At 38.4% G+C, this 15,057-nt stretch overlaps 1 protein-coding gene across 2 annotated transcripts in view; it reads left to right on the top strand.

Moving 5' to 3' along the window:
- MAP2K5 (mitogen-activated protein kinase kinase 5) overlaps window positions 1-15,057 on the top strand; it is a 237,197-nt gene that overhangs the window by 80,772 nt on the left and 141,368 nt on the right. For both annotated transcript variants that reach the window (XM_008064694.1, XM_021715641.1), the window contains exons 10-11: window positions 7,230-7,298; window positions 7,386-7,467. In XM_008064694.1, coding sequence (XP_008062885.1) covers window positions 7,230-7,298; window positions 7,386-7,467 — 151 coding nt within the window. The remainder of the gene's footprint in view (window positions 1-7,229; window positions 7,299-7,385; window positions 7,468-15,057) is intronic.

Raw genomic sequence — 15,057 nt, forward strand, 5'->3', positions numbered from 1 at the left:
AAGCACTTTAATTATGATGAGCTTTGATGTAATTTTCTTTGTGATTCATGTGCTTTGGGTTTGTTAAGATTCTTGGATATGTAGATTTTTAGTTTTCATCTAATTTGGAAAAATTAGCCACTATTTCTCCCCACATTTGAGAACTTTAGCTGCATATGTGTTAGGTCACTTGAAATTGTCCTGTAGCAAAATGGTGCCCTGTTGTTTGTGTTAGTCTTTTTCTGTGTTTCATTTTGAATAGCTTCTTTTGATTTGTCTTCATGTTCACTGATTTTTTCTTCTGCCTTTTCTAATCTGCTATTCATCCTGATCTATGTGTAGTTTTCACTTTAGACACTGTACGTTTTGTCCCTAGAAGTTTAGATGCCCCCCCTTTTAAAAATCTTCTATGTTTCAGCATAGTCAGTCTTTCCTCTGCCTTTGTGAATGTATGGAATATAGTTATGGTAACTGAATTAATGACCTTATCTACTTATCGTATGTGTTCTATCTAGACCAGTTCTGATTCCTTTTTCTCTTGATTTTTTTTTTTTTTGCTTTTCTCATACCCTGTAATTTTTTGTTGGATGCCAGTCATGTGGCATAGGTACTAGATACTTTTCCACTACTGGAAGTATTCTTTTTTGTTGTTGTTGTTAATTTTTTATTTTAAAGATTTAGGGTACAATTCAGGGTTAGGTATACAAATGGTCATTGTACAGGTAAAGTTTGGGTCTCACTTTGGTCCCCACTTCACCTGGTTTGATATCAGGTACCCTCATTGATGAAGTATGCCCCACCCCTCCCCTGGCAGTTTCCCACTACTGCTGATCCCTTTCTTACAGTATTATGATAATTGTTCAGGGTCCACTTATGAGTGAGAACATGTGGTACTCAGTTCTTTGTTTCTGTGATAGATTACTGAGTATTGTAGACTCTAAATCCATCTAAGCTGCTGCAAAGCTCATAATTTCGTCTTTCTTTATGGCTGTGTAATAGTCTATTGTGTATATATACCACATTTTAAAAATCCAGTCCAGTTTTGATGGACAGCATGGTTGGTTTCATGTTTCTGCTATTGTGAATAATGCTACAGCTGTAAGTGTTCTTCAACTTTATTTTGAGATGCTGTTTGGTGACCTTGAAATAATTTGATTCTTTGAAGATTTGCTCTAAAGCGTCACTAGACAGGACCTTGATGCAGTTGAGGCAGCACATGCTGACTGCTTTGCCTGGGGCCTGGGGCATCACAAGGTTTTCTGCATAGGCTGATGGCAGCACAACCTCTTCCTGCCCAGTGTTAGATCTGGAGATTGTTTCCTCTGGTCCTTTCTCGTGGTTCTTTCCCTGGCCTCAGGCAGTTTCCCCGCATCCATATTCTGATTACTACTCAGTGAAGGCTTCAGAAGTCTCTATAGACCTCTAGAGCTCTCTGCCAGCTCTGTCCACTGGCCCTCTAGCTGCGCTGGCCTCCTCAGCCGCCCAGGGCTACCCTCCCCACTTTGAGAGATGACTTAGCTCTGCCCGTTCCCCTCCCTTACTGGGGCCTGGAAGCCCTCTCATGTTGGTCGGCCGGACAGCCACGGGGCTCATCTTGCTTGTTTTCCATCTCTCAGGGCTTGTTCTGTTCTGGCTCATGCCTGGTGTCTGGAAGCCTGCATGTGTATTTAGTACCTCTTCCTTTCTTGTCACCGCTGTCATCCAGATGCTTGTTTTGTCTCTTGTCAGACATGTTGACCAGCTTTTGAACCGTCCTCTTGGGAAATAGAAGTTGCTAGTTATGATAATTTATACTGTGCTAAGCACTTTACATGCATGTTTTTCTTAACCCTCAAACAACCTTTTGTTACTATTATTGATTTCCATTTTACAGATGCAGAAGCTGAGGTACAGAGAAGTGAAATAACTTGCCTAAGGTCCTGCTGCTGATGGGTCTTGGAATCAGGGATTAGACTGAGGCAGTCTTGTCCCGGATCTCCTGACCTCTTGCCATCTGATCACTGCTCTCAAATTTGGCTTCCCGGAGTGTAATTCTGGCCATATTTCTTCCCCCCTTGGAAGTCTGCAGAGACTTCCTCTCATTTCCCAAAGAAACTCAGCATCCTGGTGGCAGGAGCTTAGCCTCTCCCATAGTTTGCCATCAGTCTGCCTTTCTGGGCTGAGTTCTGTGCTTCTCGGAAGCTGAACTCGTTGCCTTTGTTGACCCAGGTTCTTCTCCCTGCAGCATGTCCATTCAAGTGCCCCTCTCTAATTAGACGTGTTGACCTGTGTCTCCTCCTGGCAGAATCTTTAACACCTTCACGGATCAACTCAAAGCCTGCACCACTGAGCTTTTCTGGATAATCCCCATTGCATGTGATCTACCTCTCACTCACTTTCTTCTTTGAACCTCTAGAATTCTCTGTGTGACTCTCAAGGGTGTTGTCACACACTGTCTTGTATTTTGCATTCAGTCTACACATACATTTCCGCTATGCCCTTGAAACCTCTCTGTAAGTGTGAGCGGATCTCACAAATCTTTCCTTACTCAGTGACTCTCGAGAATCTCGCATGCCGGGCCTGTGCCAAGTAAGGCATGGAGGGGGGAGTGTTAGAACACAGTTTCTCAGATGCCTGCCTGACTTAGTACGTTGCTGTTCTTTTGTTTGTTCTCTGGTTCATTTGTTCACCTTGTGAAGTCTCGTCTTGAAAGCAGGTCCACTCACGGATGGAATGTCACGTAACATTCTTTGTATGGCCCATTGCTTCCACCCAGAATATTTCTCAGCTTTTTTATATTAAAGGGTGAGATGGAAGGTTAAGAGTTAGAAGTGCATTTGATCTTTTCCTGACCCTCTCCTGACTTTTGTGTGACTTCAAGCGTGTCACTTGAACCTCCCAGCGACCTCAGCTATGAAAAGGGGCTGCCTGGTGTCATAGAGGGATTGCAGGGGGCAGCAAATCACAATCCTCGTCTGAGCAGTCACCTGCAGGGCTCTGATGCCAGCATCAGGTAATGAGGGAAATTGAATTTCCCAAGTCTAGTGGTCAGTGGGACTCGTACTTTAAATGTCTGTGGGACAGTTAGACGAGCGTCCTTGGAAATCTGTTACTTTTCTCTTTCTATTCAAAATATTTTTCATTTTCTGCTCCTGAATGTTATTTTTTAGACAAAAAAAAAAGCATCTTGTAATGTTTCCCTTGCAAAGGTAGGAATAAATCATTTCAGGTATTTTTAAAAGAAGTTGAATTTTGGAAAGAATAAAACCACTTTGAATTTTTCTTTTATACCATTGACTTCAGAACATTTTCTGCCTCAAAGAGAGCATTTTGAAAATGATGCCATTCCCATTTTAAAGGTAACTATTTAATAATGACCGTATGTAACTCATGAAACGTGTTTCTACCTTTTTGTTTGTTTGGTGTAGGCAGGCAAGACAATTGCAAATAAGTAGAGCAGAAAACAAATAAAAATACTGTTAGCCATCCTGCAGACAAAACCTTTTCATACCATTAATGTATTCTATACAATCTTTCAGGTAGTGATGCTTGGAGGAGTTAATAGATTTCCCAGTATTGTTGGTTTTCTAATTGGGAAAGAGCCCTCTAACAGGGAATTTCTTAGCATTGTATGTTGCGTGTGCTGATTGTCATTCTTTGACTGCTTTGGGTTTCTGCTGCTTTTAAACTAGCATTTAAATGGACCATTTGATTAATCATTTGTATACTGACTGTAATCCTCCCAAATTTCCTTTCTGAGTTGTACAGGCTGTAGAAGACAATTATATGGCCACAGATTACATAAGTGAATTAAAGCAGAAGAGTGGTGTGATTTGACCTGTGGTTTTGCCCCCCCTTCCCTGTAGTGGAGCGTGTGCCACTCCAGCAAATAAATGAAGTCATCCATGACAGCTTGTGATGAATTGCCGTATTTATACTGTATATTTTAATAGCTTCACACTAATTTAAATTGAGCACAGAGTAAATTATAATTCAGTCACTTGACTGCTTGTGTTTAACTTGACAACTCCTTCTTTGTCCTGGAGGTGGCCTGGCCCAAGCACCCAGGTAGTGGCTCTCACTTAACCCTTTCCAGGAAGGGCTGCCCATCCATGTGCTCTCCAGCTGAGAAGAGTTGGCCCTTCCTAAGGAGGAGGAAATGGCCACGGCTCGGTCTGTGCTCCCTTGTACGTCACAAAGAAAATTAGTGTCTGCTATGCTTGTTGCCATTGCCTTCAAATAAGGAATTGGACTTATTTTTAGCAGTTTTAAAGTTTGCTCACAAGATTGCCCAGGGGAGAAAGAGGAGGGGAGGGAGAGTTAACTTTCCACCCAGAGTGCCACATCTCCCAGAAAACAGAGAGCCTTCGAGGAGAGTTCTTTCAAGTGGGCTGTACTTTCCTCTCAAACTCGCAGAAATTCCTTTGTACACTTCTCCATCACACACTTCTCCGTCACTGCGGAGTCACTACATTCTAGACTGTGGCAGAGCCCAGCAGTGATCGAGACTCATTGGGGTACAGTGAATTGGCTCTACAAGAACAGGGTTCCTTGCTGTGTTTTAGGCCAGCGTGGTGCTTGTGTTTATTTTGGTATTTATGTCTTTGGTTTCAAATTTCTTTGTAGAAATCAAGCAATCCATTTCTTTTGTCTAGAAACAGCTTCTTGTGTAGAGGACTGTGGTTGTCAGAGCACTTTAATAGAATCACAGATCACTTATGGGGTGCTCCTGTGAGTTAGAACTTGCACTGGTTGCTGGGGGGACAGAAGAGTGTAGAGTCTCAGTCCTTGCCCTTGAGGGGCTCACAGGTACTCAGGACGCTGGGATGTCTGTGTTTAGGAGACAGGGATGAATGCTAAAGGTGGACTGAGATGAGGGGAAATATAAAGGGCAGAGCTGTTGGAGGGCTCTGGGGTGGGCTTCATGGAAGTGGCGGCAGCACTCAGGCTGGCTGTAAACAGTAGAACATGTTTTCTTAAGTCAGTGTCTGCAGTGTAGAGAGGAAGCACTCTCTGAGAGAGGAGCAAGGCCTGGGGGTGAGGTGGCATGGGGCATGTGTGTGGAGCAGGAAAAGCCATCTGATGTCATGAGGAGTGGTTCTGTGATGGGGAATCGTGGATAAAGAGAGAGAGTCACAAGTTGCCAGTGCCATGAAGAATTCCTTGAGTGTCGTGCTAGTTTTCACTTTATTCTAGGCCATGGGAACCCAGTTAAGGCTCTTGATCAAGGGATGATATGTTCACAGCCAGATATTTGGGGTTGATTCCAGAGTGTTGACTAGCCATGTGAATCGTGTCATGTCTTGGTCGGTGCCCTGAATATCCAGAATCTATTAGTAGTCATATATCTTAACACTGAATACACGGCATTTTTGAAGCCTTAAATAAGTGGTTCTCATCCTTACTCTGGGTTGAAAATCAACCAGGGAGCTTTTTAAAAATACAGAGACGTGAGCCCAACCTCAGAGATTCTGATTCCATTGTCCTGGGGTCAGGCCTCTGCCTTGGGATTTTTTTTTTTTCTAGGTGGAGATGGGAGTCTCACTATGCTGACCAGGTTGGACTCGAACTCTGGGCCTCAAATGATTCTCCTGCTTTGGCTTCCCAAAGTGACAGAATTACAGTTGTGAGCCATTGCACCTGGTTGGAATTTTTCTTTTTTAAAAATGCTATAGATATTATGATGTGAGGCCAGGATTGAGAACCACTGCTTTAAGGGTAATAATGTCTTCCTTTTAGCACAGTTTTTTAGGGTGAAAGATTCCCTGTGCTTGACATAGTAGTGTGAATAGCTGTAATATTTTGTGGCATGGAATTGAACCAGTGCTAGATGAATTAATTTTGTTGCTAAGTTTTATACAGGAACAAAATGTAAGTGAATATTGTTGGCAAATGACTATTGATCAGAAGAAGTGTTTAAATGTTTCTTGGCAGTTTTGTATCACACTACAAGCGAGTTTAGTGAGAGCTTTTATAAATAACCCTGAAGCAAATTCTGATGGCAACTGCCTATGCCTTTTTTCCTCACCTTTCCCACAATCGATGTCAATACTATAAAATGTGTATTTTAGAATTGTCCTTTCCTCTCTGTGCTCTATCAGCAGTTTGCAGTTCATAATTTATGTTTTCTTCCCCGACACGATTTATACACACACACACACACACACACACACACACACACACACACACATATACACACACACACACACACATATATACACACACACATATATATGTATATATATATCTTCAGTTGTAATACAAAATGTGACTCAGTGTTGAATGGTGCATAGCTACACTCTCATGGTGACCCTCGATGTGAAGTTTTTTTCTAGAAATGTCTAGAGTTGGGAACTGCCACAGATCTGAAAGATGGTCTCCCATCATTTTATTCTGATCACTGTCTTTTTAACGTAAAAAACAATTACCCTTGAATGGTTTCATTGAAGTGCTTAGTAAAATTTGAACAGTACCAACTTCTTTCTTAAAAAAATAAGTGCTAAAAATAAGCTAGAATTTGTTGTAGGTCATTTTATAAACATTTTATGTTTCTGTGTTACAAATCTGATTCAGTGGTGAATAAGGAAAACTGTAGGGCACAGGATGTACTGGAAAGCCAGGAGACTCAGAGTAGGGGTGGAGGGTCCTCCCATTGTTGCAGGCTGTGGCTCCCTGGAAGGAAACCTTGGCTTCCCCCTCACTAAAAAGAGGGAGTCAGTGAAGCGAGGTTCCCTCAAGCTCTAACACCCTATAGCAATGTCAGCAAAGCAACGCTGCCCTCCTGGAAGGAGATAAAAAGTTAGTATTCTTAAAAACTCTTTCTCTTGTAATTATAAACACCATTTAAAATGTCATTTTTACTCATAATGCTCTCTGTTTTTCACCTAGTATCTGAGTCACAAGACAGTTCTCTTATGTTGGTTTAAGGGTCATTCCTGTGTTCCTCTTTCGAAAATAACCAATGTAGCCAAAATAGGGTGCATAAATTAAGAGTGTTATAACTTAACTGACTTCTAAAGCCATTACTGCTGACCTTTGAGACCTGGCTTTTTCTCAGGTCCCATCAATCACTTCTGTACCACCTCCCCCACTACCAACGGGTAGACATGTGGAGACAGTTTGTATTACTGGGAATTATGGTGGTGGGAGACAGAAGGGGAGATGAGTGAAGGAACCACCACCTTTTTCTTTCTTCTAGTTCATAGTGATTACAGCTGTACTTAAGTAGAAGGTGGATACATGGATGAATGTTATTACTTTTCTATATTTAGGTCATACTGCTAGATATTACACTGGAACTTCAGAAGCAAATTATGTCTGAATTGGAAATTCTTTATAAGGTAATTTTTTGGTCATTTTACTTGTAAAGCATTCCTTTGGTATTGACTGGAGGGTTTGTAACTTCTTTCGTCTTATTTTTGTTACAGTGTGATTCATCATATATCATAGGATTTTATGGGGCATTTTTTGTAGAAAACAGGATTTCAATATGTACAGAATTCATGGATGGTGAGTTTTCCCCTTTACAGTACTTTAAAAATCATTTTTGGTGTATAGAATGCGCTAAAACCTGGTTTTGATATATAGATATCAAGTAGACTTTAAAATAATTAAAATATTATCTCTTTTGTACTCTAAAATTATCTTAGTGTTTGGGGTTCCTGGCATTAACTATTTATAGCTGAACTATAATTTCAAAAATGTAACTTCATTTATTTTTATTGAAAATTTAAATAGAACAGATTAAATGCTAGTCTAATTGGTGGTTTGATATTTGATTCTTATATGCAATCTGTCTTTACTTGCAAAACAGATGTTCTGTTCTTTTAATGTTTCAATAGCCAAAACAGATTTTCTTCTAAAGAAATCTATTAACCCAATGTCCTGTGTCTTTCAGAAAGAAATCGGTTCTTAATTGCAAGATAAGAAATTGGTTTTCAACACAGCTGTTTAGCCAAGATGTGTTTCGTTTTCTTTGGATATTAGTTAGCCCTTTCCTTCCTTCCCTATTTTTTATTCATTTATATTTTGTTGACTCTTTCTTGATCTGAGTATTATGGCAAAATACAGATTTCTGAGCACCCTATCAGGGAAATGATGTCATTGTTGTTATTGTTTACTCATGTTAAGTATAAGCAGTCTTTAAAATTAACATGTTCAAACAGCTTTTCAATGTCCAGTCCATTAAAACACAACTTTAAAAAATACACATATTTCCTCCAGGGGATTCTCAGTACATTACTAAAGCAATTAGTTCATGTCCCACAAGACTTTAATGAGCCAACATTGATACCTTAATACTATAATAAGGTATATAATGTGTTCTAACTTAGTTACAGTAGATGCCAGGAATTAAAAAATCTTACAACCACATAGGTAGTATGACAGTTGTAGAGACTGACTAGAAAACATAGATTCACTGAGCCAACCCATGTTAGGGTGTTGTAACTTTCACCATTCTTTCTTTGAAGTCTCAATTTTTCAATTAAAACATTTTTGTTGAAATATAATTCAAATACCACAACATTTACATTTTTTAAGTGTACAATTCAGTGCTTTTAGTATATATGCAAGGTTGTGCAACCATCACCACTAATTCCAAAACATTGTTTACCACCCCCAGAAAGAAGCCCCCTCTCTGTCATGGTTCCCTCCCTGCTCCCTCTTTCCTCTGGTCTCTGGCAACCTCTGGTCTTCTTTCTGTCTCTATCAACTTAACTCTTCTGGATACTTCATGTAAATAGAATCCTACAAAATGTGACCTTTATGTCTGTCTCGTTTCACTTAGCATAACCTTTGCAAGGTTCATCCATATTATACCATGTATGCGAACTTCATTCCTTTTTATCGCTGAATGATATCCCATTTTATGGCTGTACCCCATTGTGTTTATTCTTTCATTAGTTGACAGGCATTGGGGATGGGTTCTCTTTCTGCATAATTATGAATACACTACTCCTGCATTTGTGTACAAGTTTCTGTGTGGACATGTGTATTCCGTACTCGGGTGTAGGCCTAGCAGTAGAACTGTGCTAGGTTATGCGGTAACTTCATGTTTAACTTCTTAGAGGCCTGCCAGATTGTTTCATTTCCTCTTACACCATTTTGCATTCACACCAGCCATGTATGAGGGTCCAGTTTCTCCACATTTTTGCTAACCTTTGTTATTTTGTGTCTTTTTTTATTGTAGCCTTGTAGGTGTGAAATGCTATCTCAGATTGGTTTTTATTTCTATTTGCCTAATAACTAATCATGTTGAGCATCTTTTTATGTGCTTTTTGGATTTGTGTATCTTCTTTTGAGAAATGTGTGTTTGAATCCTTTGTTTTGTAAATGATTTATTGGTGCTTTTAGTGTTGACTTGTGAGAGTTCTTTGTATATTCTAATACTAGACTCTTATCAGCATAGGATTTGTAAATATTTTCTCCCATTCTGTGAGTTGTCTTTTTTTCTTTTCTTTTCTTTTTCTTTTTTTTTTTTTTTTTTTTGAGATGGAGGCTCTTACTGTGTTGCCCAGGCTGGTCTTGCACTTCTGGGTTCAAGTGATTCTCTTTCCTTCCGCCTCAGCCTCCCAAGTAGCTGGGAATACAGGCAAGGGACACTGTGCTCAGCTATCCTTTCACTTTACTAATAGTGTTCTTTGGAGCAGAAAAGTTTTTAGAGTTGATGAAATTCAATTTATCTACTTTTTCTTTGGTTGCTTATGTCATATTATTTAAGTCTTTGGTGCACTTTTGTTTTTGTTTGAGTTGAAGTCTCACTCTGTTGCTCTGACTGGAGTGCAGTGGCACAATCCTCTCTCCTCCACCTCCCAAAGTGCTGGGATTACAGGAGTGAGCCACTGTGCCCGGCTTTGATCCGTTTTTATGTTAATTTTTGTATATGATATGAGATAGGGGACAAAATTCATTCTTTTGCATGTGGATATCCACTTGTCCTTGCATTGTTTATTAAAAGACTATTCTTTTCCCATTGAATTTTCTTGTTATCTTTGTTGAAAATTAATTGACCATAAGATACATTTCTGTACCTTTAATTCTGTTCCATTGATCTGTTTGTCCTTGTACCAGTGCCACACTGTATCTGATTACTTTTACTTGTTTACACTAGATTATTGTAGTTTTAGAATAAGTTTAGAGTTGAGAAGTATGAGTGCTCCAGCATTGTTCTTTTTTAAGGTTATTTTGGCCATTCTCGATTTCTTGCATTTTTAAAAAAATTTAGAGCCAGCTTGTTAATTTCTCAAAAAAAATTCAGCCGAAAATTTTTTAGGGATTATACTGAATTTAAAGATCAATTGGGGAGTATTACTGTTTTAACAATCTTGAGTTTTCCAATCCATGAGCATAGGTGTCTTTCAACTTATTTAGGTCTTTAATTTTTTTTGATGATGTTTTATACTTTTTAGTGTACACGTTTTGAAATTGTTAAATTTATTTCTGGTATTTTTAAATGCTATTACAAATTGAACTTTTTAAAAATTACATGTTTGGATTGTTCACTGCCATTGTATGGAACTATAATTGATTTTAGCCTATTGATCTTGTATTCTGCAATCTTGCTGAACTCGTTTATAACTTTAATAGTTTTTTGTGTATTCCTTAGGGTTTTCTATATAAAAGATCATATCATTTGCAAATAGAGATAGTTTTACTGCTTCCTTTCCAATTCTAGATGCCTTTTATTTCTTTTTCTTGCTTAATTACTCTGCTTAGAAGCTTCAGTGCAAGGTTGAGTAGAAGTAATGTGAGCAGATACCCTTCTCCTTGTTTCTGTTCTTAGAAACCTTTCGGTCTTTCACCATTACCTATGATGTTAGCTCTGGATTGTAGGTAATTGTCCTTTGTCAGGTTGGAGAAATTCCCTCCTATTTCTAGTTTGTTGAGTTATTTTTATCATAAAAGAGCATTAAGTTTTGTCAAATGCCTTTTCTATGTCTACTGAAATTATCATGTGCCTGTGGTCTTTTATTAATATATGGTGTATTACATTAATTGATTTTCTCATAGTAAACCAATCTTGCAATTCTGGGATTATTTCACTTAATCATGATCTGTAATCCTTTTTATATGTTCTGGATTCACTTTGCTAGTATTTGCTTGAGGATTTTTATATCCATATTCCTGAGGGGTATTGGTCTGTAGTTTTCTTATAAGGCAATTGTCTGGTTTTAGTGACTATACTGTAGTCACTAAATCAGGATAATTCTGGTCTCATAGAATGAATTCAGAAAGGGTTGCCTTCTCTTCTGTTTTTTGGAAAAGTTTGCAAAGGATTGATGTTAATTCTTAAAATTTTTTGTGGATACATAATAGTTATACACATTTATGGGATACATGTGCTATTTTGATACAAATGTACAATGTGTAATTAGGGTGATTTGGATATTCACCACCTTAAGACATTGATCATCTCTTTGTGTTAGGAGCACTCCAGTTCCACTCCTCTAAATATTTTGAAGTATGCAATAAATTGTTGCTAACTGCAGTCACCCTATTGTGGTACTGAAATCCTAGATCTTAATTCTTCTGACTGTATTTTTGTACCTCTTAACCAGCCCCTTTGTTCCTCCTTCCCCACCACCCTCTTAGTGTCTGGTAATCATCCTTCACCTCTCCCTCTCTGTGAGATCAATTTTTTTAGCTCCTACATATGAGTGACAACATGCAATATTTGTCTTTCTGTGCCTTATTTACTTCACTTAACTTAACACCCTCCAGTTCATCCATGTTCTTGCAAATGACAGGATTTCATTCCTTTTTTATGTCTGAATAATATTGAATTGTGTGTATAGTCACCACATTTTCCTTATCTTTATTTTGGTGGACACGTAGATTGAGTCCATGTCTTGGCTATTATAATATTGCTGCAGTAAACATGGGAGTACAGCCATCTCTTCAGTTTACTGATTTCCTTTTTTTTGGATGTGTACCCAGCAGTGTACCCAGGATTGCTGGCTCATTGTCATCCTTCTACTGTTAGTCTTGTGAGGAACCTCCATACTGTTTTCCATAGTGGCTATACTAATTTACATTCCCACCAACAATGTACATGGTTCCCCTTTCTCCACATCCACCAGCATCTGCTATTCCCTGATTTAACTGTGTGAGATGGTACCTCATTATGGTTTTGATTGCATTTCACTGATGATTAGCAATTTTGAGCTTTTTTAAGAATACCTGATGTTATTTTTTTTTTTAATATTTAGTAGAATTCACCAGTGAAACCATCTTACCCTGGGATTTTTTAATGTATATGATTAGTGTCTTTTCTTTCATTGTGAAATACACACATACAAAAAAAGTTCTTAATTGTGAAATAATACACATACCAAAAATGTACCATATTAGCCATTGTATTACTCCATTTTGTATTGTTTTAAAGGAACCCCTCAGGCTCCATAATCTAGAAGGAAAATTGGTATATTTGGTTCATGGTTGCAAGAAGCTTGATGCCAACATTTGCCTCTGGTGAGGCCCCAGGAAGCTTCGACTCATAGCAGAAGGGAAAGGGGAGCTGCCTGTCACATGGCAAAAAGGGAGCAAGAGAAAAGAGAGGGAGGTCCCAGACTCTTTTCAGCAATCAGGTCTGCTGTGACTGTGCATGAGAACTCACTGAATCCTGCAAGAACGGCACCAAGCCACCCCTGAGGGACCCACTCCATGACCCAAAAACTCCACTAAGCCCCGCTTTCAGCATTAGGGATCACACTTCAACATGAGATTTGTACTGGACAAACATTCAAACTGTATCAGCCATTTTTAGGTGTATAATTCAGCAGCACTAAGTATGTCAACATTGTTGTGCAGCCGTCACCACTATCTGTCTTCAGAATTCTTTTCATTTTGTAAACCTGGAACTCTTGTACCTATTAAATAATAGCTTCCCATTCGCCCTTCCTTTCAGCCTCTGGCAGCCAACATTCTACTGTCTCTATGAGTTTGACTACTCTAGATACCTCAAATAATAGCAGCCAAACATTATTTGTCTTATTGCCACTGGCTTACTTCATTTTGCATATGTCCTTAAGGTTCATTCATGTGGTAACATGTGTCAGAATTTCCTTCCTTTTTAAGGCTGAAAACATTTGTGATTAGTTTTTGATTATCAGTTGAATCCCTTTACAAATTATAGGTTTAGTTAGATTTTTTATTTTTTCTTGAGTCACTTTTGGTAGTTTGTGTTTTTCTAGGAATTCTTCTGTTTCATTCAGGTTGTCTAATTTGCTGGCATAGAATTGTTCCCAGTATTCCCTTATCATCCTTTTCATTTCTATAAAGTCAGTAGTAATGTTCTCTACTTTGTTCCAGACTGAGTCTTCTCTTTTATTTCACTATTTCCTTTTTCATGCTGGCTTTAAGTTTAGTTTGGTGTTCTTTTTGTTTGTTTAAGGTAGAAAGTTAGGATATTGATTTGAGATCTTTCATCTTACTTTAAGTAGGCATTTACAGTTATAAATTTCCCTCTAAGCACTGTTTTAGTTGTATCCTAGAAATTTTGGTATGTTTCTATTTTCTTTTCTTTTCTTTTTTTTTTTTGAGTTGGAGTCTCACTCGGTTGCCCAGACTGGAGTGCAGTGGCCGCTCCCAGCCACCACAGCCTCGACCTGCTGGGCTCCGGCAATCCTTCCGCCTCAGCCTTCTGAGTAACCGGGATTACAGGCGCGCACTACCACGCCCGGCTAATTTTTTTGATTTATTGTAGGGATGAGGTCTCGCTGCCCAGGCGGGTCTCGAACCCGCGGGCTCAGGCAATCCACTCACCTCAGCCTCCCAAAGGCGCGGGATTACAGGCTGAGCCACCGAGCCCAGCTGGTATGTTTCTATTTTCATTCATCTCAAAGTATTTTATATTTTCACACAAAAGGAATCACTTGTGATTAGCCTATTTTTATTTAGAAGTGCATTGGTTAATTTCCATGTATTTGTGAATTTTCCAATTTTTCTTCTATTGTTTATTTCCAGTATTCCATTGTGCTTGGGGAACATACATGACTTAATTTCAGACTTTTAAAATTTATTGAGACTTGTTCTATGGTCTAAAATATATTCTGCTGTTTTTTGGTAAAATACTCTTTAGATGTCTGTTAATTCTGGTTGGTCTGTAATGCTGTTCAAGTATTATATTTTCTCATTAATCTTTTGTGTAGCTGCTTTATTTGTTTTTGAAAGTGTAATATTTAAGTCTGAAAAACTAATAGTTTAGAGTTGCCTGTTTTTTTCAGTTCTTTCAGTTTATGCTTCATGTATTTTGGCATTTTGTTGTTAGGTGCATATATGTTTATAAGTGTTATTTCTTCTTGGTAAATTTACCCTTTTGCTAATTAGAAAATGCCCTTCTTTGTTTCTAGTAGCAATATTTATCTGAAAGTCTTTTTTCTGCTCTTAGTATAGTCATTTCATTTCCCTATATACATGGCATATCTTTTTCCATCTTTTACTTTCAACTTATTTTAATATGACATACTTTAAATAAAAAATACTTCCTTTATAGACATTGTATAGTTGAATCATTTTTTTAAAAAAATCAATTCTACCAATCTCTCATTTAGAGTGCTTAAATCATTCATATTTAATGTAGTTCCTAACAAGGTAAGATTTATATTTGTCATTTTATTGTTTGCTTTCTATAAGTCATGTCTTTTATGTTCTTTTATTCCTTTGTCATTGTTTTATCTTATGTCAGATATTTTCCAACTTACCACTTAAATTCCCTGCGGTTTGTCTTACTATATTTTTTTGAGTTATACTCTTCATGGTTGCCCTAAGGATTACAATTAACTTACAACAATTGCTCAAATTAATACAGACTTTAATAGTATACAAAACTTTGCTTAACAAAGCTCCCTTGCCTCTCCTTTGTGCTGTTATTAACATATAAGTTACATTCTTTTTTTTTTTTTTTTGAGTTGGAGTCTCACTCTGTCACCCAGACTGGAGTGCAGTGGCCGCTCCCGGCCACCGCAACCTCAACCTGCTGGGCTCCGGCGATCCTTCCGCCTCAGCCTTCCAAGTAGCTGGAATTACAGGTGCGCGCTACCATACCCGACTAATTTTTTGATTTATTGTAGAGATGAGGTCTCGCCTGCTCGGGCGGGT

The sequence above is a fragment of the Carlito syrichta genome, unplaced genomic scaffold, assembly GCF_000164805.1.
Source record: "Carlito syrichta isolate Samal-C Ts95f unplaced genomic scaffold, Tarsius_syrichta-2.0.1 Scaffold101933, whole genome shotgun sequence".
NCBI classification, from domain to species: Eukaryota; Metazoa; Chordata; class Mammalia; order Primates; family Tarsiidae; genus Carlito; species Carlito syrichta.